A 26,112-nucleotide genomic window follows, 5' to 3' on the forward strand; every position below is an offset into this window, starting at 1 on the left:
AGATGTGCAGAGGAATGTATGATCTCAAAATTTGCTGTCCGAACCTAAAAGATATACGAGTTTTCGGAATGGATTTAAAGAGTATAGACATCTCCGGAATGAGACTAGAGGATGTAAGAGTCTCGTATTGTTTTGTAAATTGCATCGATGGAAGTGAGGTTGACATTTTCGCCCCGAATCTAAAATCCTTTGCTTGGGTGGGTAATGTCATTACTGACAAGTGTTCGATCCAGAGCTTTCCTGTGCTCAAAAGGTCTGAATTTCTTTGGCCCCACATTACAACGAAGAAGATTTCTAATAACAGTGTTATCGATCTTTTTTCGTCTTCATCCCAAGTTGAAGAACTTACAATAACTTTTGACTTCCTCCGGATTCTATCAGAAATTTATTTTGAATTCGGTGGTCTGCCATTCTCATTCATGAAACTTATTAAGACCTTGGATATTTATCCCGATAAAAGATATTTCCCGGCCCGAGGTATAGCATGCCTATTCAAGAGTTCTATAGTCCACAGACTGAGGATTCATCTTTTTATGGACTCTTATGAAGAAAATTATGATGAGTGGACCGACTTGGATTACGCCAACTCTACTGAAAAGCAATACTGCGAGACTCGAGCTCAATATTTGAGCCCCTTTCTTAGTCACCTAAAGGTGGTCGACATTAACCTCGGCAACATGATCCCTGAGAATGCAGTAACTTTTGCAAAATTTTTCCTTAAATATGGAAGAGGCTTGCAAAAGGTGAATCTTAGATTTTGTAGGGGAAAAAGTAATCTACCTCCCAATTTGCTGAAAGATATCAAGGGTCTCCCCCGGGCATCTGCAGATGTTGAAATCTCAATTTCTTGCTATTGAAGCTATTAGAGATTTTTCTTTAAGGTACGTACCATGGTAGACATGCACTTTATTGATCTCATTAGATGTGAAAAATGAGAACTAAACAGCTAGCTAGATGGAGAGTAATTTTTTCTTAATATAGACTAGAAAATGTCAACACACCCCATGGGTGTGAGAGTAGTGGAGGGTTATAATTTTTTTATTTTTTTTAGAAGAAAGTGAAGGGTTATAATTGTGAGAGTGGGGAGTTTGAAATAATTATTTTCTTTTATTTATGTTTCTGTTCAAGGAAAACCTAATTTGTGTTTAGCCCAAACTCTAGGTTACTTGACCTAGTGGTAATAAGATTTAATTAGAAGGATCTAGAATCCTAATCAATGTAGAATTACTTTCCTTGTATGATTGAGATTCTATGCATTGTAATCCTCTATATAAAGAGGCCCCTATTATCAATGAGAATACACAGCGATTTCCTCTCAATTTCAGTTTCTCTACAACACGTTATCAGCACGAAGCCCTAACCCTGAAAACCCTAATTTCGTAACCTTCGAAATCCTGAAACCACCACCCTACATATCGAAGCCCCAGTCCCAAGGAGCCCAGAACCGGCGGCGGAACCACCGGAACCGGCCGGAATCAACCTGAACCGGCCGTCGGAAAAACTGAACCGGCCTCTGCCTCCTGTGCCTGGCCCCTGCAGTCCCTGCCGAGAAGCTGCGCGCATCTGCCGAGAGCCTGCGCGCATCTGCCGAGTATCTGCCGAGGAGCTGCCGAGAGCCTGCGCGCATCTGCCGAGAGCTTGCTCGCATCTGCCGAGAGCCTGCGCGCATCTGCCGATACCTGCCGAGACGAGTGCCTGCCCCTGCCGACAGCCCCGCACGCACCTGCCGACATCTGCCGACAGCCCCGCACGCACCTGCCGACACCTGCCGAGCCCCTGCGCAGCCACTGCCGACAGGCCCTGCACATCCTCCGCACAGCCCCATCACAGCCCCTGCACAAGCCCTGCAGCAGCCCCGCACGCCTCCGCACAAGCCCTGCACCGCCCAGCCTAGCTCCGGCCACCACCTCCGGCCACCAATTTCCGGCCACTTTTCCGGCGATCCCCGGCGACCTTTTTCCGGCCATCTTCAACGTCTTTTCCGGTCAAGTTTTCCGGCTATTTTTCAAGGTAAACTTTTCTAAAAGTTCCCGTTTTTTGAAGTTTTTCAATTTCTTCTTCTTTTTCTCGGGGACTTCCAACATCCCTTCTTCTACCCCCCTTTCTTCTTCATAGGGGAGACCAAAAGCTGAACTGTGGGGGTTCGTGCTCACTCCAAGCTTAGAGCTTGTAGAGTCCTCCAAACTTAGAGTTTGTTGAGAAGAAAACGATCGACCACTTACATCGTCGTTTCGATCTAATCCAAAAACCCCTCTTGGAATCGGATTTTCTTGGAAGCGACTACGCTCAGAAAATCCCTAATTTCTTGGAAGCGACTACGCTCAGAAATTTTATAGTTTTTCGTGGTAGCCTTTTTCGCTCCGAAACTAACCCTATTTTCTTGTTCTCTTTCAGGATGAATAACCTGAACAAATTGGACTTTGCTCCATTGGGAACAACCGGCTCTGAATATCACAGATGGGTTCGTGATGTTCGCCAGCATCTCAAGGCCGATGGAATCTTGGATACGATTCTCGAGCCTAGCCAGGACGTGCTAACTGTTGAGCAAGCTCAAGCTTTGGAAGCAAATAGAGCAGCCTTAGAGGCAAATAAGGCGAAAGCCATCATCCTAATGACTCGTCATATGGATGATTCGCTCCAGTACGAGTGTATGAATGAAGAAGACCCCAGAAGGCTGTGGGTCTCACTCGAAGAAAGATTTGGCAACGTCCGTGACTCCTTGCTTCCTGACCTAGAAGTGAGATGGCATAGCCTCCGCTTCTGTGATTTCAAGTCAGTTATTGACTACAACTCGGAAGCACTTCGCATTAAATCCTTAATGGAATTCTGTGGTAAAGAGATCACAGATGCGATGTTGATTGAGAAGACTCTCTCTACCTTCCCCGTCCCTGCATTGATGGTTGCTAAGAACTATCGAATCGATATTGGTGCAGGACGGATCACAAGGTTTCATGAGCTCATTGGAGCCATGAATGTCGCTGAAAAGCATGACAACATACTTGTGAAGAACTATAATTCGAGATCCGTGGAAATAGGGCATATTCCGGAATCCAATTATAGTCGCGCCCCTAAGAGAAGGCGCCAAGAGCGAAACCCTAATCTTAGGGATACTTCTGGACGTTCTAGTCCATATAATCGCTCTTCTTGGGAAGGTAACCACCAATACAGGCGAACACGGAACCGAAGAGGTCAACGTGGGAAGAGAGAGGGAGGCAAAGCCTCTGGCCATGTTGGTGGCGCCACCAACACTAAGAGCCATCTAAATGACGCTTTCAAAGCGCCTCAATCAATGGAGTTTGAGCAAAGAGATGTATGTTCCCGATGTGGAGTGTCTGATCATTGGGCACACATTTGTAGAGCTCGTGAAGAAATTGTCACCGCCTACAAAGCATATTGTGAAGCAAGAGAAGCTCACTATGTGGAACAAGAAGATCAAGAAGATGATCTAGAGTGAAGGGTTCAAGACTACAAATCTGGCTAGGATCAATAGATCGCCAATTCTGTTTAAGTCTTTATTTTCCAAGAGATGTAGGCAATTGCCATATCATTTTTGTAGTAGATGCCAATGCTTTAGTCTTTCTTCAAAGTAGGCGTACTCAACGTAAATGTGATGTCTAGGAAGGTTTTGAGATTAGTGGTACTTAAGCGAGCCTTGCTCCACCGACATCTCTCTACTCACCTGGTCACATTTATTTTGGAATTACCGAAAGAAGTTAGACGACTACCATTGTTTTGCATTAGCTAGCATTTGGATTAGATTCTCCTAATGGTTAAGAGACAATGATGTACTCCGTTGGCTTATGAATAAAATTTTGAGTTTTTTTCATTATGACTCCATTTTGATTCATGAGCATGTTACCTTGTGACTACGATGGCTGGGCCATCAGTATTAATTCAAGGACATGGAATAGCCCAAGTTCTCTTTGCCAAATGGCACCTTGATTAATGTCACAGACACTCTCTACGCTCCTAGGGCAACTCGCACCTATGGATAGCCAACGGATTCCATGCGAAAACGCATGTAGAGAACAGAAATGAGTTCCTTTGCAATGCCTCTAATGATTGCGAACGATGGCGCATCTTAGAGAAGTTTATGTGTCTCTAGTGGACTCTATGTCACTATTCGAGCCATTAAATCCAATAAAGTTATGAGAGAAGATCTCTTGGATTTAGACACATATTGGCTTTGTCTCGACAGGATTAGTCACCCTGGTCATGATATGGTGATCCGTCTAATAAAGACTTCACATGGACACCCTCGAGCGAAATGAAGCAAGAATCAAAAATTGATTCCTGGACTTAGCAAGACCGCAACAATTGCAGCATCTGGCGCTGCAGCTGTCTTGGAGCGCCATACGGCCGCTCACGTCCCTTGTGACAACGCCATATTTGGCGCTACCCATGGCCATGACGCCATGGATGTCAATCCCAATGGTTATAACGCCATGGATGCCACTTCCCATGATCATGACACCATGATGGGTGATGTAGTCACAAACTTGCTTCAATATGCGTTTCAAACGCTCAGGCCCAACCAAAACTCTCCTTGGTTGCTTCTAAGGCCTCTCGCTCATTTTACAAAGCCATTTCCTTAGGAAAATTAGGGCTGAGACCGTCCTATGCAAAGGATATGAAAATACTCATTATGTTCTTACATAGAATCCGTAGGGATTCTCTGGACTCATTCACCCAACTTGCGGACGTTTAAATATCTCATGCTGTTGGTTGACATGCAAACACGCTGGTCACGTGTTGTGCCATTGTCCACTTGTAATGCTGCTTATGAAACACTCCTAGCACACATCATATGACAACGGGCTCACTCCCCGAATCATCCTATTCAGTCAATTGGATTTGACTATGCTAGTGAGTTTACATCGACGACTTTCGATGGATATTGCAATGAGACTGATGTTGGACATCATATTCTCCTGTACACACCCAAATGGTCTCGCGGAAACGACTACGATGGTAGTCAAGACATTGGTAATGCGCACCAATCTCCTTATATCCGCTTGGGGTGATGCAATATCGCATGCAGCTATGCTAATTCGTCTACGACCCACTACCACTCAATGTCTCTCTGCGTTACAGCTAGTGACTGAGTACAAGTATTTTGTACTTACGCACATTTGAGTGAGCCATTTATGTGCCAATTGCGCTGCCACAGCTCACTATGATAGGTCCTCATAGACGAATGGGCAACTACGTTGGTTTTGCGACTCCAACTATCGTCCGCCACTTAATGTCCTTGCTAGGCGATCTCCTTACCGCTAGATTTGCGGATGTCACTTTGATGAGACAGTCTTCCCGTCGTTAGGGGGAGATAAGAACACAGATGTTCAGCAGGAACGACAGGAATTGTCGTGGCCTGTCCCCACTATGTCTCATCTCGATCCCTACTAAAGTGACGAGATCACACAAATATGCTGCAAACATGCCTGCAATGATGGACGTCCCTACGAGAGGACGTAGCGCCACCCTACACGGAGGTAGGCATGGCGCCAACGCCAATGAGAGTGGCACTCTGGCGTTATAGGCCATGGCCCCAGCTAGATGCGTGGGAGGCCCGTGGGTTCGAAGGATATTTTGGCACATTCCAATCCTTTGATCATCGACACTCAAAGTCCGTCTCATGAGTATCTTCCGGGTTATGGTTATCGTTGGGGGACGCCTCAACGTCAGAACCCTATTCCTGAGAATATAGAGCTCTATGAAAACTTACACTAGTGTACATGAGACGTGGGATAAAAACTCCATCATAATTGATGATGTAGTCACGCATTTCGTTGCGCATGAGTCCGATGATATCGAACCACGCTTCGTTGATGAATGAATGCCAACGTAGAGAGATTTGGCCCAAATGGAAAGATGCGATCCAGGTTAAGTTGGATTCTCTAACGAAGAGGAAGGTTTTTGAGCTAGCGATGTCAACACCTCCTAACATAAAACCTGTTGACTAATGGGTCTTCGTTAGAAAGCGTGATGAGAAAAAGAGATGGCAATCTCGCCTTATGGCGCAAGGCTTCTCACAAAACGCCCTGGAATCGACTACGATGAGACATATTCTCTCGTAATGGATGTCATTGCACTCCACTACCTTGTCAGTTTGGTAGTTTCCGAATAACTGAACATGCAGCTTACAAATGTGGTCACTACGTATCTCTATGGGGATCTAGATACGGAATGTACATGAAGGTTCATGGTGAACTTCATTTACCCAAGTCAAGTGGCTCTAGACCACGGAGCGCGTTTACAAAGAGGTTGAAACGCTCACTAAAGTGACTACTTGATTAGGAAGGGATATGCCCACGCGTTTCCATAACAAGTTTCGGATTCTATCGCGGTTCATGTTGGACATAATCTTCATTAGAAGCCCTTAAAGAGTTAAGGGAAACCGCTGAACACTTGAAATCCGATTTTGAGATGAAGGATTTTGGGAGAACACGATTATGTCTCGGTTTGGAACTTGAGCATCGTGTTGATAGATGCTTAGGCATTTTGACAAGGTCAAACCTTCAAGCACCCCCATGATCGTCCGTAGTCTTGATCCTGAAAAGGATCTTCTTCGTCCAAAGGATGATGACGAAGATGTGCTAAAGGCGGAAGTGCCTTACATAAGTACAATAGGCGCATTGTTGTACTTAGCTAAATGCACAAGACCGGAAATCTCGTTTACAATGAACTTGTTAGCTAGATATAGCTCTGCGCCAACGCGACGCCATTGGATTGGTGTAAAAGATATCTTTTGATACTTGAGATGTATGATTGATATGGGCTTGTTCTATCCCTACAAAGAGATGATGGATTCGGACCCATCACACACCAGGAACGCCGCCAACACTGGCCTGCGTCCTCTATCCCCATCCCAAAACAACATGTGTTTTGGAAGGTTTTGCTGATGTTGGGTATCTCTCTGACCCACACAAAGGTCATTCCCAATCTGGTTAAGTGTTCACCATGGGTAAAGACTGCGATATCTTGGAGGTGTACAGAATAGACCCTAGTCGCTATATCTTCGGACCATGCAGAGACTATTGCTCTTCACGAAGAGATTCGTGAATGTATATGGATTGGATCCATAATTACGCATGTTCGAACAATTGTGGTTTGAAGTCTACCATAGATGAGCCTACGAGCATTTAGGATAATGCAGCTTGTTTTGAACAAATGAAGCAAGGCTACATCAAAGCGACAACACCAAGCTTAATCAGCAACAACAGACTCTCCTCAAGATCAAAATGAACTAGGTTCGATTTGAGGACAGTGTGGCAGACTTGCTCACTAAGTCATTGCCTAAATTCCACTTTCGAGAAACATGTTGGTAGCATCGTTTACGGAAGTTATCCGAACTCCCATGACCGTAGTCATCAGGGGGAGATGCAGACATCAGGGGGAGATGTCTACATGTATGGTCTCGAAACGTGAAGGGTGTGTTGTGCTCTTTTTCCCCTTCGACCGAGGTTATTTTTGTCCCACTGGGTTTTTATTACTCGGCAAGGTTTTTAACGAGGCAACGAGAGAAGCACCGCGTTTGGGCAACACAAGGGGGAGTGTTCAAGGAAAACCTAATTTGTGTTTAGCCCAAACTCTAGGTTACTTGACCTAGTGGTAATAGGATTTAATTAGAAGGATCTAGAATCCTAATCAATGTAGAATTACTTTCCTTGTATGATTGAGATTCTATGCATTGTAATCCTCTATATAAAGAGGCCCCTATTATCAATGAGAATACACAGCGATTTCCTCTCAATTTCAGTTTCTCTACAACAATTTCTTTATTGTTTGATTTTACTTTTTACGTTTTTGTCCCTGATCTTAAAATGTGATCCATGATATTTTAATATTTGAGAGTTATAAAGGTAAAAAAAATTAATTTTGGCTAACAACACCTCTTCTCTTAATAGTATAAATTATACTTCAATTTAAAATATATATATATATATATATATATATATATATATATATATATATATATATATATATATATATTGTGTGTGTGTAGCCTAAAAATCCAACACCTCTCGCGTTTGGCACTTTTGGCTTTATTCCCTTAACTAACGAATTATTGGCCCTTAAGGAAGGCCTACGGTTTCCAATATATATTGCCTATCTTGGTTGAAATTAATTGACAGTGTTGAAGCTGCCAAAATGGTGAATTCAAATTATCACAAGTTATATTGGACGGAGAATGAGCAACTGTCAATGACATCAAGATGCTAATGACCGCAAGTTATATATATATCACCAATATTTGTTTTCAACCTGAGAGTGAAACTTAGACTAGTGGTTCTTGTCTAGTTGGGTTTTCTCCCCAACCTAGGTTCGAATCCCGAAGCTGTCAAAGTGGTCAGACACTGTGCTGCAATGCACAGTTGGAGCATTTCACATGCGCCGAAGGGGTTTATCTTGGGCCTAGGAAGCCTTTGGGTTCCCCTTGAAAAAGTAAAAAAAAAAAACCTGGGAGTGAAACAAAGTTCTAACACGATCTGAGAATTTAAAACTCACTGAAAATAAAGTGTGTTGACTGACAAGGTGAAAAAGCAGGTCAATTGCCTGCAGATCATCCAAGACAAGTCATTTGCGTATCAACTCGCCAATATTAATAAACCGATGTTTATATTTATTAAAGGGATCGGGTCAATCAATTAAGTTGTATTTATCTCGCATAAGAGCATGTCCACCGGTCTTGTTTTGACCGGCCTCTAGCATGGATTAATGAGGTGGTGACCGGCAAGAAGCAAAAACATGCCTCCACCGGCCCAAGAGTGACCAGCCAAACTTTGGCTTTTCATGACCAAGTCTAAAAAAAAGCCAAGCCAGTCTTGACCCAGACTGCCCGGCTGCCAACTCGGCCCAGACGGAAACGTGGCTGACATCAGCCACGGAAGCGCAGAGAGAGATGCGGAGGAGAGGAAGCGTGGAGGACACGGATGATGAGGAAGTGCCGCAAAAGCAGACCGCGTCTGCAGCAATCGTTTGTCGCCTAGCGACAATGAGTGGGACGGAAGAGAGACGCATGGAAGCTAGCTGTTGGGTGAACAGAAATTTTGAAACCAACGGTCCTTTAATCTGGGCCATTGGTTTCAATTAATATTGAGATCCGACGGTGGTGCAATTAATATGTATGTATAGGGTTGTAACGTTAACAAACGGTAACAAAAAAAAAATTATAAAAAAATCTAAGAATTTCTCTATAAATACCTACCATTTATTTTACATCTCACACCTAAAAAATTATATTTCATAGTTACACCTTCCTCCCCTTCATATAGCTCTCATCTTCCAAATTTGTTTATATCCAATATGGCCGAACAAAGGGGAAACACACGTCCAGTGGCCGGACATGGGGGAGATCAAAGTGAAGATGAAAATACCAAATCCGGGAGGAGATGGACGGATGAGGAAGATGTTCAATTGTGCAAGTCTTGGAAAGCTGTAAGCCAAAATCCGGCTGTGGGCACAAATCAGAAAAAAATCGACCTATGGAGGGGTTTTGTTATTAAAATTATTACTTTATAATAGATGACCCTTCGATCATAATGGCGTCTATATTTGTACTAATTGAATTTTTTATTTATTTTTTAAATAACATAGCTTGATGAAGCACATAAATTGTGGCATGTCATGATGAAGAGAAAAGGGAAGACCAAAAGATACAATTTTCAGAGTTTTGATTGTTATGCTGTTGTGGAGGGCTTTGCACAATTTAAAGACATCTCTATCCATACATCCGGAGGAACATCAAATGAAGGAAGTCAACAGACACACACATAACCAATTGCTGAAAATTCTCCCATCAACTTGGACATGGATGTAGATGAGGTAATTGTCGGTGAAACTGTAGATCCTAATGTGAGTCCTCAAGGAAGGAAGGTTACGAAAGAAGCAATTCGGAAAGGAAAGAAGGCAGCGAACGATCAAAGTCCTTTGTCAAGCGCTGTCGAGAGTATAGCGAACAACCAAAAAGAGGCAACCCCTGGCAAGAAAAAACTTGATGAGGAATTTGCTCGAAGTCTCCAAGAGGAGAATCAATGAGCTTGTATCCGATTGCAAATGGATATGCGAAAAGAGGCATTCCGAGTACCAGAGATGGAAGAGCGAATTATGGAGATGGATACAAGTCAGATGACGCCAACTAAAAAGTGTTATTGGTCAAGAAAGCAAAAGAAGATAGCGGAGAGAGAATATCTTGGCGAGCAAACGCCACCTTCTATGGGTGGATACTATCCGCAACCCAATTTTGGTGGTGCATTTCCACAACCAAATTTTGGTGGTGCATTCCCACAACCTCCTTACCCTGGTGCATTCCCACAACCTCCATACCCCAATGGATTCCCACAACCTCCATTCACCGGTGGATTCTCACAACCTTCCTTCACCGGTGGATTCCCACAACCCCCTTACCCCGGTGGATACTATCAGCAACCACCTTACCCCGGTGGATATCCTACACAACCATACTTTTCACCTTTCTCTATGGGTGATTCTACCAACCCTCACCCTATTGATGACCCTTCAAACACAAATTGGATTCCTAGAGAGGATGATGATCACGATGAGAATAATTAGGTGATTATGCATGTTGTGTAATTGTATTGTACTTATTCCTAGTTTTTCATTTATGTAAGCATAAATTTTATGAAATAAAAGTGGTATTCAAAAATTGCTCTTATTAAAGCACACACCTTATATTAAAAATCATAGCACATAAAATACATAATACAAGCTAAATTAAAATCACACTAACATAAAAAACAAAGACATTAGCCAAATTAAAAGCACACAAACATAAAAAACATAATACAAGCCAAATTAAAAGCACACAAACATAAAAAAACATAGACATTAGCCAATTATTCCTAAAAACATGTTGCCTTGAATGTTCCAGAAATACTCTATCAGATCTACTTGAAGGTTTGAGTGATTGTTTGTACATCTAATGACATCGTATCGATCCATGAATCTGTTGAAATAATAACCATCTCTACCAACAATTATCAAAGTCATCACCAGTCGGTCCTTCCCAAACCGTAGCCAACCTGAACCTCATATTGTTATCCTCTTCTTCATTGGACTCCAAATCCTCATCGCTATCATCTGGTCTTTTATCCTCGATTATCATGTTATGTAATATAATATAAGTCAACATGATGTATCGAAGGTCTTCTCTATCCCACCCACGAGCCGCTTCTCGAATAATACTAAAGTGTGACTGTAAAATACCAAAACATCTTTCCACATCCTTCCTGTACCCCTCTTGAGCCTGGGAAAACTTTAGATCCTTGGGTCGTGTAGGCCTTGAAATTGATTTCACGAAAGTCGCCCATCTAGGATAGATACCATCAGCGAGATAGTAGCCTAAATTGTGAATTCTGTTATTCACTTGAAATTGGATCTGAGGGGCTCGACCAGCAGTGAGCTCGTCAAACAACGGGGACTTTGCTAGAACGTTGAGGTCGTTGCATGATCCAGGCATTCCAAAGAAGGCATGCCATATCCATGTGTCATAAGATGCGACTGCTTCGAGGATGATAGTGGTAATATGTTTTCGACCGCTGTATTCTCTAGCCCAACCTGTTGGGCAATTCTTCCATTGTCAGTGCATGCAGTCGACGCTTCCAATCATCCTAGGAAAACCTCTTCTCTCAGCTTTCGTGAGCAGTCTTCTGAGGTCGGCCAGAGTAGGAGTCTGGAGGTATTCTGTCACGCCCCGAATTTTGAATAATAAATTCAAATCCGAAACATGAATAAACAATTAATACAAATAACGTTCTGAATTTTTTTTTTCTCAGAAACAAACACACCACTCGCCACTCAACACAAAACTCGAAAACCTCGAGTTAATTATTACAATTCACTCTTACAAAGTAAAATCGTAAAGCTCTAAATGAGCATAACAAACCTCACAATATAATGCTGTAATTCACATAACACTACTCTAAGCAGCCCGATCACCGTCCTGGTTCACCTGACCTGTAGGATTACCCGCTACACAATTTGAATAGTGTACCGGGAGTTGCAACAACACAAAACCCGGTAAGCTTTTTACAGCCAGTATGAGTAAACAAGAAAGAACTGTTGATTTTAAATTACAATTCTTATAACTCAACAACACAACCAACAATCTCAACATCCACGACGCAAACGTCAACCAATTCAATATCACCACTTTGGTCCTATCACACAACACTATCACCACTTTGGTCCCATCCCATAACACGTTAGAGCTCTAACTGCCTCGTTACCTCTGACACCTTGGCCTAGGGTCAAGCAACGGCAAAAATACTTCGGTTAACACTATAACCGTCGCGCTTTGGACATCCCCGTCCTCAGCACCATATACTTCGGTTAATAATAAACCGTCGCGCTTTGGACATCCCCGTCCTCAGCACACAACTTCGGTTAATAATAAACCGTCGCACCTTGGACATCCCCGTCCTCAACACACAAACACTCCGGTTATCCTTAACCGTCGAACTTCGGACACCTCATCCTCAGAACCCTACATTCTCTAACTCTATACATCCTCCAATGTAAATCATGAATATTAACAAGAACTCATCAATCATGTTCATCACATATAAATATGGTAAGTCACATGTCAATTCATAATAATTTAATCATCCCAATTCCACACTCTTCAATGTCACACCATTCATATATAATCACGTAAATATATATATACGTAATTATCCGCTCAGGGATAATCACTAATACCAACTATAGTTCACATGCAATAAAACCGAGAAATTCATTTGTATAGTAAAAAATCATTTTACTTACCCATGGACCGTAGTTGATCAAGTCCATATGATTTTAAAACAAATATTTATTCCATAAATATTTTCACGCAATTACGACAAAATAAGGTAATTAAATTTATTCGGTTCGTAATATGAACCACGTGAGGTTTACTCACCTCTAAATTCCCGCTGCGTCTTCTTAACAGCTCAAAATACAATTTCACGAATCGTCCGCCAAATCAAACCGTCGATCACCTAATCAAACATGACCTTAACTTAGCAAATAACTCAAAAACATAATCAAACGACAATCCAACGGTCGGATTGAAATTAAATGATGATCCAACGGTCGGATCCTCACGGATCGCCTTCCTAATCACTGTTTTGCATTTATACGAAGATCCAACGGTCGGATCTTCGCCCATGACTACACAAAGCCACTGGGACTGTCATAAGATCATCATATCAAAACTACAAGTCCATCTGACGGTACTAACTTCACAGATCACAAATCTAACGATCGAAATCGATCTAAACTTAAAAATTCATAACTTAATCATACGATATCCAAAAATTGCGTATAATATATCGAAATGATCGTATTGAAATATAGAATCTGGAAATGTACAGAAACCATATTTTTGATCCCCGGAGGTGGCCGGAAAGGGCCGCCGGAGTTAGTGGCAGAGCCGCCGCCGACCACCACCAATGGTGTCGGGGCCGGGCTGCTCTTCTTCCTCTCATCATGCTTGACAACTTTCATAACTAGCACGAAGTCTGAAAATGACCGGAAGGGGTCGAAAATTACCTTGAACAGTATGAAGGTGGCCGGAATTTTCCAGAAACCGGCGAGAAACTGCAGAAAACGGCGAGCTCCAATTCGACGTAAAAACGTCAATTTAAGGCTTCGATTCCTTCTGAAGAGTTGTTAAGAAACTCAAGAAGAACTCACTGGTTCAAGAATCACAGAAAAATATGGTCTGTAGCTCGAGATATACCGATCGAAAGCTTCGGTGGTCGGAAAAATTCCAGAATTTTGCAGAATCCGGCAAGGCTTGATTTCGACGTCAAAACTTCAATTTCAGGCTTCGATTCCTTCTAGAGAGTTGTTAAGAAACTCAAGGTGAGTTTACCAGTTCAAGAATCACTCAAAACGATGCACTACAACTCGAGATGTACCTATCAAAAGCTTCGGTGGTGGTGGAAAATTTCCAGAATCCGGCGAGCTCCGACGAACGTGAATCCGATCACTCCAGATGCGATCCTTCTAGAATGATGATCAGAAGGTTGAGGCGAGTTTAGGGAGCTAAGGATCGTGAGTTTTGGTGGCCGGAGCTAGGAGAAAACCGGCGTTGACCGATTTTTGTTTCAAAGTTTGCGGCTCCGACTGCCGGATTTGAGGCCGTTCCGGTGGAAGTGATCACGTCTAGCAGGTAGGCGGCGTCGAGGCGAAGGCAAGGGAGGTGGTCTGGTGTCGATTGGTGGCCGGAGGAGGGAGAACTCGGCCGGAGAGCTTTGCTCTGTTTTTTCTGGGCTCGGACGCGCGCAAGAGAGAGAGAGTTCGGTTTCCAGAAATGGAACTGAAATTATTTTTGGTAATTTCCAAAAATGGCAGCTTTATACTAAACTGGAAACTTTTTCAAAAAAATCATAACTAATTCATACGAACTCTGATTTTTGCATACCACATATGCACGAGATCGTATCGACGAGCTCTACAACTTTCATGAAGGAAGTTTTCCCCAATTATGAACGTATAAAAAGTCAACTCCTTTGACCTCCCCTAAAACGTTCAGTTTTCGAATAAAAATTGTTCGAACCAATTTCACCACTCCTCCAAGCTTCATACTTTCTCCCATGACCACGAAATCATTTCTAAAATGTCCTCGGAAAAATAATTTAGATTTTTCGGGGTATTACAATCCACCCTCCTTAAAGAAATTTCGTCCCGAAATTTAAGCGTAAGTCAATTCCTCTTGATTAAGGTTGACCTAACCATCGAATCTCCATCATTCCCAAAGTTGTAGTAATCTACAAAGCCACAGCCCTTTGTATAAAAATACATTCCTATGGCCACTAAATCCTTTCGTCACGATGTAAATTCACAAAACAACTGCTCAACATCACTCCACATCAATTACACAAAATCATCACGTGGATCATCACAGAGATCATCACTTAGATCTTCACAGAGATTATCTCATAGATCCTCACATAGATCATCACCCTGTACTGGCATACAAGCACAGTAAAGACTCCCACAAAGCGTTTCGCTACTCCATTAGCATCACGGTAAATCTCTATAGTAAAACTTAAGCATGCACTATTCTACACAACAATAGAGATGCATCACTCAAAACAAATCATTCTCAAAAGCACGCCAATAAAACATGTCACCCAGTGATGATGACTTGGGCTTGCTCAATCCTTGGGCTAAGCATTAGGGCTGGCCAATTGGGCCGAAGAAACCGAACCATTCACATTTCGAACCGGCCCGAACCAATTTGGGTTTAACATTTGGGCCTACCATTCGGGCCGAACAATTGGGCTTAACATTTGGGCCTACCAATCGGCCCACCGACTTCCAGCTCGGCTACGGTATGAAATTGTACATACCGTAGGTATACCGTATATATGTATGCATACCGTACAGACCGTATATACGTATGCATATCGTACAACTGTATATACGTATGCATACCGTACAGACCATATATATGTATGTATACCGTACATACCGTATATACGTCCGTATATCAAGCATATACGAGATCCAAAAATATTTGTAAGAGGTAAGGTTCGAACTCCCGACCTCGAACACGAAGGTTTTGCTCCCAACCACTGAAGCAAGAGCTGCCTTCATTAATATATGCTCACGTGTTATATTTATTATGTCATAAGCGACATAAATAAAATAACAGGGAAGGCAAGGTTCGAAACCTCAACCTGCCGCACGAAACCTTTTTCCCCCAACCACTGGAGCACAAGCTGTGCTTAATATAATGTGTACAAATGTTATACTTATTATGTCATAAGCGAACATAATAAAAATAAACGAGAGGCAAGGTTCGAACCTCTGACCTCTTGTACAAGAGCCTTGCTCTTCAACCACTAGAGCACCAGCTGCTCTCGTTACTATCCATGCAACTTCTTTTATTTATTCTATCATAAGCGATAGAATAACAACAAACTGTCGGTACACTCCACGTGCCACGACACGTCTCTTCCGTGATTTACGGAAAGCAAATCACTTTCGGCTAAAGCTGTCTGCCACAGCGTCTCGAGGTTCGGCCTGTCCCCTTACACGCTCTCCACGCGCCAACAACTTTTCCGGGTTTTCGGATGACTTTAATCCAACGCGTAGATTGAATCTCAGAGATCGTCCATCCAACGGTGGAGATCTGCTCACCTCGTTCTATAAATAGGTGCATCCTGGAGAAAAACTGTTCACACCAAAGAAAAGAAATTTTCCCCAGCCATTCTCTCTCAAACTCTGCAGTCTTCCTCTCGAAACTCAAATCCTTTCTTCATCAATTTCAATCCTTCTCTTCTGATCTTCTCTCCCATTTGAAGATTCGATTTCATCTTTCCTCTGAGAATCTCAGATCTCCAATCACCAGTTCAACAACTCCAATCCTTCTAACAAAATCTCCCTCAAACACTAAACCATGTATTCCTCGATATTCACATCCTCTCACCTCATGACCCAAGAGCCACGAACTCTGCAACTAATGGAGCTCCAAACCCCGCAACAAATGGAACCACAACAACAGCAACCAACAGAGGAGGGAGGAAACACCCAAGCAGCTGGAAGTAGTGCCAACATGGATTTCTGGCGAAGCCGTACCAGATGGATTCCTACTCCAGAACAAATAAGAATCCTCAAGGATCTTTACTACGTCAAGGGATTTAAGTGCCCATCTACAGAGCACATTCACGAGATCTGCCTCCAGCTGAACCAGTATGGACATGTTGAGGGTAAGAACATTTACTTTTGGTTCCAGAACGTCAGGGCTCGAGAGAAGCAGATGAATAGGTGTAATCAGGCTGCTCCAGTGCCCATGGGAACTAGTTCTCTTGGTACTGGTGGATCCATCGATCTCAATTTTGGGTCCACTGGTTCTACTGGTGCTGGTGGATCCATCGACATCAATTTTGGGTCCACTAGTTCTACTGATGATGGTAGATCCATTGATCTCAACTTTGGTTCCACCTATTCTACTGGTAATGAAGGATTTCTTGATTTAAATTTTGTTTCATAATCTTCCTCACACTTCAACACTAATACCAGTACAACTCTTTTGGCACAACAGGAGGACAAACATCCCTACAACAACGAGGAGGAGATCACCAGGAGGTTCAAACTCTTCCTCTGTTCCCCGTGCACGGCGAGGACGTCTTTGGTAACCTGAAGACTACTTCCGAGGAAGGTAGCGCATTTGGTTACTATTCTGGTGGCTCAGGCGGTTACCACAGTGGCTCAAACGTTTCTCTTGAGCTCAGCCTCAACCCATCCGGAGCTGCTGACTAGGCTTAGTATAGAATAGTCCTCGTTTCCCTTTTTGTAATATAAAATCAATAAGATTGTGTGCATGTTTTCTTTTCTTTTTGTTTAACCAACAACAACACCAAGGATCGAACCTTGGTCACTCAATACTCTTTTCAAAACCATCGAGAACTCTGCTGCACACATCTTTCATAATGATGCAATAAAAACAATCACTCAAAACCTAGCAATCAATTAAGTCACACAGAGGTCAAGCTAGTATCCTCTGAGTCAAACCAAACACAATAATTTCGTCGCTAGAATTAGGGATTAATAAAGCTAAACACTTCCTGAGTTAGTTAGGAAAAACCCACATCTTTAGAGTTACACTTACAACTCTAAAAAAAATCTCGATCATTCCATCTATCAATTGCTTCAACAAGCAATATGTACCATCTTAGCATCCACTAATCGATACTGGTACAACACTCAGTATCTCACCCACGAATCACCTCACTGCTCATTTGGTGGTAAGTCAACATCTAGTGGTCAAAATTCTGTGATTATAGCACTTCACACTAACCACGTCATAATCCATAATCTGTCCTCACAACAGTATCTGGCCTCATAAATTAGTTATACAACCCTAGCACTCCTAGAGTTGAAAACAACGTTATTACCTAAGCTCATACATCAACACAATGTCTCTTCACAGTCAATCCTATCACGAGGTCATATCAATCTTTCCATAAGTCAACCATACACAAAATCCATCATAGTAACAACGAATTATGCATTACTACTCAACAATAGTCAGTGAAGCAGCACTCCACAATAATTTCCAATACCATCCGCAGACCTCAAACCACACCCCGACATTTAGCTAATATATAGTAGCTATCCTAAACACCAAACAACTGAGCATGAATGAATGCTCCATTATAACACAATTCCATCACTAAGCAACCAATAACTGCTAAGTATTCTTCAACTCAAAACATCTGCATATCCAACTAATGGAAAGTATCACAACTACTAGTCAAATACTCGTAACGACTTTAGATACAAGCATTGGTCAAACACCATGACCCCAACAACCAACGACTACAATGCACATAAGGATACTGTTTTTCGTGGAAACCATCCTCAATAACTCCACCAGAGTTTAATCCAAAGGTTCCCATTCCTCAAAGGTTATAACTCAAAGAAGCTACACAAACTCCACCACTTCACTTACAAAGTCAACCTATGCCATGATCACTTAACATACTACCCTTATTAAAGGTAACATAAGTATCTCCCAAATTACATCACTACACTCGTACACCAATATAGTCTTGAGAATTCTGTCTCATAATCTCTCACACTCCTATCATCTTGAGTTGGTGAGATCAATTCTCTTTTCAACTATTCCTAGGGTCTCAATCTCTTTCACCATTTCAACCCAAGAATAACATCCATCACATCAACTACAGGTAGACTAGGCAACTCAACCTCTAATGCCTCCACCTCATCCTCAATTGTCTCCATAGAAAGATCATGTCCCTACATCAGACTCGACCTCTACCTCACCGACTCATCAGAGTTAAATCCAGAGGTTCCTATTCCTCGAAGATCACAACTCGCGGAAACTAAACTTATTCTAATACGAACTTAGTAGACAACTCTACCGTCCTACGGACTTACACGTTGTCTAGACCCCATACTAAGACATACCCAATGATTATACCAGTACCGAAGAGTATATGATGGGGATCCGCTGCAGACGGGCCATCACTCGGGAGGTACTGATTATCACCAAATATGTACCTTACGCTCTGATACCAAACTGTCACGCCCCGAATTTTGAATAATAAATTCAAATCCGAAACATGAATAAACAATTAATACAAATAACGTTCTGAATTTTTTTTTTCTCAGAAACAAACACACCACTCGCCACTCAACACAAAACTCGAAAACCTCGAGTTAATTATTACAATTCACTCTTACAAAGTAAAATCGTAAAGCTCTAAATGAGCATAACAAACCTCACAATATAATGCTGTAATTCACATAACACTACTCTAAGCAGCCCGATCACCGTCCTGGTTCACCTGACCTGTAGGATTACCCGCTACACAATTTGAATAGTGTACCGGGAGTTGCAACAACACAAAACCCGGTAAGCTTTTTACAGCCAGTATGAGTAAACAAGAAAGAACTGTTGATTTTAAATTACAATTCTTATAACTCAACAACACAACCAACAATCTCAACATCCACGACGCAAACGTCAACCAATTCAATATCACCACTTTGGTCCTATCACACAACACTATCACCACTTTGGTCCCATCCCATAACACGTTAGAGCTCTAACTGCCTCGTTACCTCTGACACCTTGGCCTAGGGTCAAGCAACGGCAAAAATACTTCGGTTAACACTATAACCGTCGCGCTTTGGACATCCCCGTCCTCAGCACCATATACTTCGGTTAATAATAAACAGTCGCGCTTTGGACATCCCCGTCCTCAGCACACAACTTCGGTTAATAATAAACCGTCGCACCTTGGACATCCCCGTCCTCAGCACACAAACACTCCGGTTATCCTTAACCGTCGAACTTCGGACACCTCATCCTCAGAACCCTACATTCTCTAACTCTATACATCCTCCAATGTAAATCATGAATATTAACAAGAACTCATCAATCATGTTCATCACATATAAATATGGTAAGTCACATGTCAATTCATAATAATTTAATCATCCCAATTCCACACTCTTCAATGTCACACCATTCATATATAATCACGTAAATATATATATACGTAATTATCCGCTCAGGGATAATCACTAATACCAACTATAGTTCACATGCAATAAAACCGAGAAATTCATTTGTATAGTAAAAAATCATTTTACTTACCCATGGACCGTAGTTGATCAAGTCCATATGATTTTAAAACAAATATTTATTCCATAAATATTTTCACGCAATTACGACAAAATAAGGTAATTAAATTTATTCGGTTCGTAATATGAACCACGTGAGGTTTACTCACCTCTAAATTCCCGCTGCGTCTTCTTAACAGCTCAAAATACAATTTCAAGAATCGTCCGCCAAATCAAACCGTCGATCACCTAATCAAACATGACCTTAACTTAGCAAATAACTCAAAAACATAATCAAACGACAATCCAACGGTCGGATTGAAATTAAATGATGATCCAACGGTCGGATCCTCACGGATCGCCTTCCTAATCACTGTTTTGCATTTATACGAAGATCCAACGGTCGGATCTTCGCCCATGACTACACAAAGCCACTGGGACTGTCATAAGATCATCATATCAAAACTACAAGTCCATCTGACGGTACTAACTTCACAGATCACAAATCTAACGATCGAAATCGATCTAAACTTAAAAATTCATAACTTAATCATACGATATCCAAAAATTGCGTATAATATATCGAAATGATCGTATTGAAATATAGAATCTGGAAATGTACAGAAACCATATTTTTGATCCCCGGAGGTGGCCGGAAAGGGCCGCCGGAGTTAGTGGCAGAGCCGCCGCCGACCACCACCAATGGTGTCGGGGCCGGGCTGCTCTTCTTCCTCTCATCATGCTTGACAACTTTCATAACTAGCACGAAGTCTGAAAATGACCGGAAGGGGTCGAAAATTACCTTGAACAGTATGAAGGTGGCCGGAATTTTCCAGAAACCGGCGAGAAACTGCAGAAAACGGCGAGCTCCAATTCGACGTAAAAACGTCAATTTAAGGCTTCGATTCCTTCTGAAGAGTTGTTAAGAAACTCAAGAAGAACTCACTGGTTCAAGAATCACAGAAAAATATGGTCTGTAGCTCGAGATATACCGATCGAAAGCTTCGGTGGTCGGAAAAATTCCAGAATTTTGCAGAATCCGGCAAGGCTTGATTTCGACGTCAAAACTTCAATTTCAGGCTTCGATTCCTTCTAGAGAGTTGTTAAGAAACTCAAGGTGAGTTTACCAGTTCAAGAATCACTCAAAACGATGCACTACAACTCGAGATGTACCTATCAAAAGCTTCGGTGGTGGTGGAAAATTTCCAGAATCCGGCGAGCTCCGACGAACGTGAATCCGATCACTCCAGGTGCGATCCTTCTAGAATGATGATCAGAAGGTTGAGGCGAGTTTAGGGAGCTAAGGATCGTGAGTTTTGGTGGCCGGAGCTAGGAGAAAACCGGCGTTGACCGATTTTTGTTTCAAAGTTTGCGGCTCCGACTGCCGGATTTGAGGCCGTTCCGGTGGAAGTGATCACGTCTAGCAGGTAGGCGGCGTCGAGGCGAAGGCAAGGGAGGTGGTCTGGTGTCGATTGGTGGCCGGAGGAGGGAGAACTCGGCCGGAGAGCTTTGCTCTGTTTTTTCTGGGCTCGGACGCGCGCAAGAGAGAGAGAGTTCGGTTTCCAGAAATGGAACTGAAATTATTTTTGGTAATTTCCAAAAATGGCAGCTTTATACTAAACTGGAAACTTTTTCAAAAAAATCATAACTAATTCATACGAACTCTGATTTTTGCATACCACATATGCACGAGATCGTATCGACGAGCTCTACAACTTTCATGAAGGAAGTTTTCCCCAATTATGAACGTATAAAAAGTCAACTCCTTTGACCTCCCCTAAAACGTTCAGTTTTCGAATAAAAATTGTTCGAACCAATTTCACCACTCCTCCAAGCTTCATACTTTCTCCCATGACCACGAAATCATTTCTAAAATGTCCTCGGAAAAATAATTTAGATTTTTCGGGGTATTACAATCCACCCTCCTTAAAGAAATTTCGTCCCGAAATTTAAGCGTAAGTCAATTCCTCTTGATTAAGGTTGACCTAACCATCGAATCTCCATCATTCCCAAAGTTGTAGTAATCTACAAAGCCACAGCCCTTTGTATAAAAATACATTCCTATGGCCACTAAATCCTTTCGTCACGATGTAAATTCACAAAACAACTGCTCAACATCACTCCACATCAATTACACAAAATCATCACGTGGATCATCACAGAGATCATCACTTAGATCTTCACAGAGATTATCTCATAGATCCTCACATAGATCATCACCCTGTACTGGCATACAAGCACAGTAAAGACTCCCACAAAGCGTTTCGCTACTCCATTAGCATCACGGTAAATCTCTATAGTAAAACTTAAGCATGCACTATTCTACACAACAATAGAGATGCATCACTCAAAACAAATCATTCTCAAAAGCACGCCAATAAAACATGTCACCCAGTGATGATGACTTGGGCTTGCTCAATCCTTGGGCTAAGCATTAGGGCTGGCCAATTGGGCCGAAGAAACCGAACCATTCACATTTCGAACCGGCCCGAACCAATTTGGGTTTAACATTTGGGCCTACCATTCGGGCCGAACAATTGGGCTTAACATTTGGGCCTACCAATCGGCCCACCGACTTCCAGCTCGGCTACGGTATGAAATTGTACATACCGTAGGTATACCGTATATATGTATGCATACCGTACAGACCGTATATACGTATGCATATCGTACAACTGTATATACGTATGCATACCGTACAGACCATATATATGTATGTATACCGTACATACCGTATATACGTCCGTATATCAAGCATATACGAGATCCAAAAATATTTGTAAGAGGTAAGGTTCGAACTCCCGACCTCGAACACGAAGGTTTTGCTCCCAACCACTGAAGCAAGAGCTGCCTTCATTAATATATGCTCACGTGTTATATTTATTATGTCATAAGCGACATAAATAAAATAACAGGGAAGGCAAGGTTCGAAACCTCAACCTGCCGCACGAAACCTTTTTCCCCCAACCACTGGAGCACAAGCTGTGCTTAATATAATGTGTACAAATGTTATATTTATTATGTCATAAGCGAACATAATAAAAATAAACGAGAGGCAAGGTTCGAACCTCTGACCTCTTGTACAAGAGCCTTGCTCTTCAACCACTAGAGCACCAGCTGCTCTCGTTACTATCCATGCAACTTCTTTTATTTATTCTATCATAAGCGATAGAATAACAACAAACTGTCGGTACACTCCACGTGCCACGACACGTCTCTTCCGTGATTTACGGAAAGCAAATCACTTTCGGCTAAAGCTGTCTGCCACAGCGTCTCGAGGTTCGGCCTGTCCCCTTACACGCTCTCCACGCGCCAACAACTTTTCCGGGTTTTCGGATGACTTTAATCCAACGCGTAGATTGAATCTCAGAGATCGTCCATCCAACGGTGGAGATCTGCTCACCTCGTTCTATAAATAGGTGCATCCTGGAGAAAAACTGTTCACACCAAAGAAAAGAAATTTTCCCCAGCCATTCTCTCTCAAACTCTGCAGTCTTCCTCTCGAAACTCAAATCCTTTCTTCATCAATTTCAATCCTTCTCTTCTGATCTTCTCTCCCATTTGAAGATTCGATTTCATCTTTCCTCTGAGAATCTCAGATCTCCAATCACCAGTTCAACAACTCCAATCCTTCTAACAAAATCTCCCTCAAACACTAAACCATGTATTCCTCGATATTCACATCCTCTCACCTCATGACCCAAGAGCCACGAACTCTGCAACTAATGGAGCTCCAAACCCCGCAACAAATGGAACCACAACAACAGCAACCAACAGAGGAGGGAGGAAACACCCAAGCAGCTGGAAGTAGTGCCAACATGGATTTCTGGCGAAGCCGTACCAGATGGATTCCTACTCCAGAACAAATAAGAATCCTCAAGGATCTTTACTACGTCAAGGGATTTAAGTGCCCATCTACAGAGCACATTCACGAGATCTGCCTCCAGCTGAACCAGTATGGACATGTTGAGGGTAAGAACATTTACTTTTGGTTCCAGAACGTCAGGGCTCGAGAGAAGCAGATGAATAGGTGTAATCAGGCTGCTCCAGTGCCCATGGGAACTAGTTCTCTTGGTACTGGTGGATCCATCGATCTCAATTTTGGGTCCACTGGTTCTACTGGTGCTGGTGGATCCATCGACATCAATTTTGGGTCCACTAGTTCTACTGATGATGGTAGATCCATTGATCTCAACTTTGGTTCCACCTATTCTACTGGTAATGAAGGATTTCTTGATTTAAATTTTGTTTCATAATCTTCCTCACACTTCAACACTAATACCAGTACAACTCTTTTGGCACAACAGGAGGACAAACATCCCTACAACAACGAGGAGGAGATCACCAGGAGGTTCAAACTCTTCCTCTGTTCCCCGTGCACGGCGAGGACGTCTTTGGTAACCTGAAGACTACTTCCGAGGAAGGTAGCGCATTTGGTTACTATTCTGGTGGCTCAGGCGGTTACCACAGTGGCTCAAACGTTTCTCTTGAGCTCAGCCTCAACCCATCCGGAGCTGCTGACTAGGCTTAGTATAGAATAGTCCTCGTTTCCCTTTTTGTAATATAAAATCAATAAGATTGTGTGCATGTTTTCTTTTCTTTTTGTTTAACCAACAACAACACCAAGGATCGAACCTTGGTCACTCAATACTCTTTTCAAAACCATCGAGAACTCTGCTGCACACATCTTTCATAATGATGCAATAAAAACAATCACTCAAAACCTAGCAATCAATTAAGTCACACAGAGGTCAAGCTAGTATCCTCTGAGTCAAACCAAACACAATAATTTCGTCGCTAGAATTAGGGATTAATAAAGCTAAACACTTCCTGAGTTAGTTAGGAAAAACCCACATCTTTAGAGTTACACTTACAACTCTAAAAAAAATCTCGATCATTCCATCTATCAATTGCTTCAACAAGCAATATGTACCATCTTAGCATCCACTAATCGATACTGGTACAACACTCAGTATCTCACCCACGAATCACCTCACTGCTCATTTGGTGGTAAGTCAACATCTAGTGGTCAAAATTCTGTGATTATAGCACTTCACACTAACCACGTCATAATCCATAATCTGTCCTCACAACAGTATCTGGCCTCATAAATTAGTTATACAACCCTAGCACTCCTAGAGTTGAAAACAACGTTATTACCTAAGCTCATACATCAACACAATGTCTCTTCACAGTCAATCCTATCACGAGGTCATATCAATCTTTCCATAAGTCAACCATACACAAAATCCATCATAGTAACAACGAATTATGCATTACTACTCAACAATAGTCAGTGAAGCAGCACTCCACAATAATTTCCAATACCATCCGCAGACCTCAAACCACACCCCGACATTTAGCTAATATATAGTAGCTATCCTAAACACCAAACAACTGAGCATGAATGAATGCTCCATTATAACACAATTCCATCACTAAGCAACCAATAACTGCTAAGTATTCTTCAACTCAAAACATCTGCATATCCAACTAATGGAAAGTATCACAACTACTAGTCAAATACTCGTAACGACTTTAGATACAAGCATTGGTCAAACACCATGACCCCAACAACCAACGACTACAATGCACATAAGGATACTGTTTTTCGTGGAAACCATCCTCAATAACTCCACCAGAGTTTAATCCAAAGGTTCCCATTCCTCAAAGGTTATAACTCAAAGAAGCTACACAAACTCCACCACTTCACTTACAAAGTCAACCTATGCCATGATCACTTAACATACTACCCTTATTAAAGGTAACATAAGTATCTCCCAAATTACATCACTACACTCGTACACCAATATAGTCTTGAGAATTCTGTCTCATAATCTCTCACACTCCTATCATCTTGAGTTGGTGAGATCAATTCTCTTTTCAACTATTCCTAGGGTCTCAATCTCTTTCACCATTTCAACCCAAGAATAACATCCATCACATCAACTACAGGTAGACTAGGCAACTCAACCTCTAATGCCTCCACCTCATCCTCAATTG

At 42.2% G+C, this 26,112-nt stretch overlaps 1 protein-coding gene and 2 long non-coding RNA genes across 4 annotated transcripts; 1 reads left to right on the forward strand and 2 right to left on the reverse strand.

Annotated features, from left to right (window-relative positions):
• The first annotated feature begins 2 nt into the window (after positions 1-2).
• Positions 3-857, forward strand: LOC133711507 (putative F-box/FBD/LRR-repeat protein At4g03220). Its single transcript, XM_062137617.1, has one exon. The coding sequence runs from the start codon at positions 3-5 to the stop codon at positions 855-857; it is 855 nt and encodes a 284-aa protein (XP_061993601.1).
• A 10,960-nt stretch (positions 858-11,817) lies between these two features.
• LOC133712393 (uncharacterized) lies at positions 11,818-14,021 on the reverse strand. Of its 2 annotated transcripts, XR_009847362.1 has the most exons (4): positions 13,926-14,021; positions 13,555-13,844; positions 12,923-13,001; positions 11,818-11,991 (listed from the first exon to the last, which is right to left on the reverse strand). It is a non-coding gene; the product is annotated as an uncharacterized LOC133712393 (long non-coding RNA). The 2 variants fall into 2 exon arrangements; XR_009847363.1 differs by lacking the exon at positions 13,926-14,021 and having other exon boundaries at positions 13,555-13,913.
• Positions 14,022-19,348: 5,327 nt separating this feature from the next.
• LOC133712391 (uncharacterized) lies at positions 19,349-23,084 on the reverse strand. The gene is made up of 3 exons (XR_009847361.1): positions 21,283-23,084; positions 20,912-21,201; positions 19,349-20,358 (listed from the first exon to the last, which is right to left on the reverse strand). It is a non-coding gene; the product is annotated as an uncharacterized LOC133712391 (long non-coding RNA).
• Between the last annotated feature and the right edge of the window lie 3,028 nt (positions 23,085-26,112).

Source organism: Rosa rugosa, chromosome 5 (assembly GCF_958449725.1).
Source record: "Rosa rugosa chromosome 5, drRosRugo1.1, whole genome shotgun sequence".
NCBI classification, from domain to species: Eukaryota; Viridiplantae; Streptophyta; class Magnoliopsida; order Rosales; family Rosaceae; genus Rosa; species Rosa rugosa.

Excerpts from the sequence above, each read along its gene's own strand:
- LOC133711507 (XM_062137617.1), top strand. The coding sequence starts at position 3 with ATGTGCAGAGGAATGTATGATCTCAAAATTTGCTGTCCGAACCTAAAA.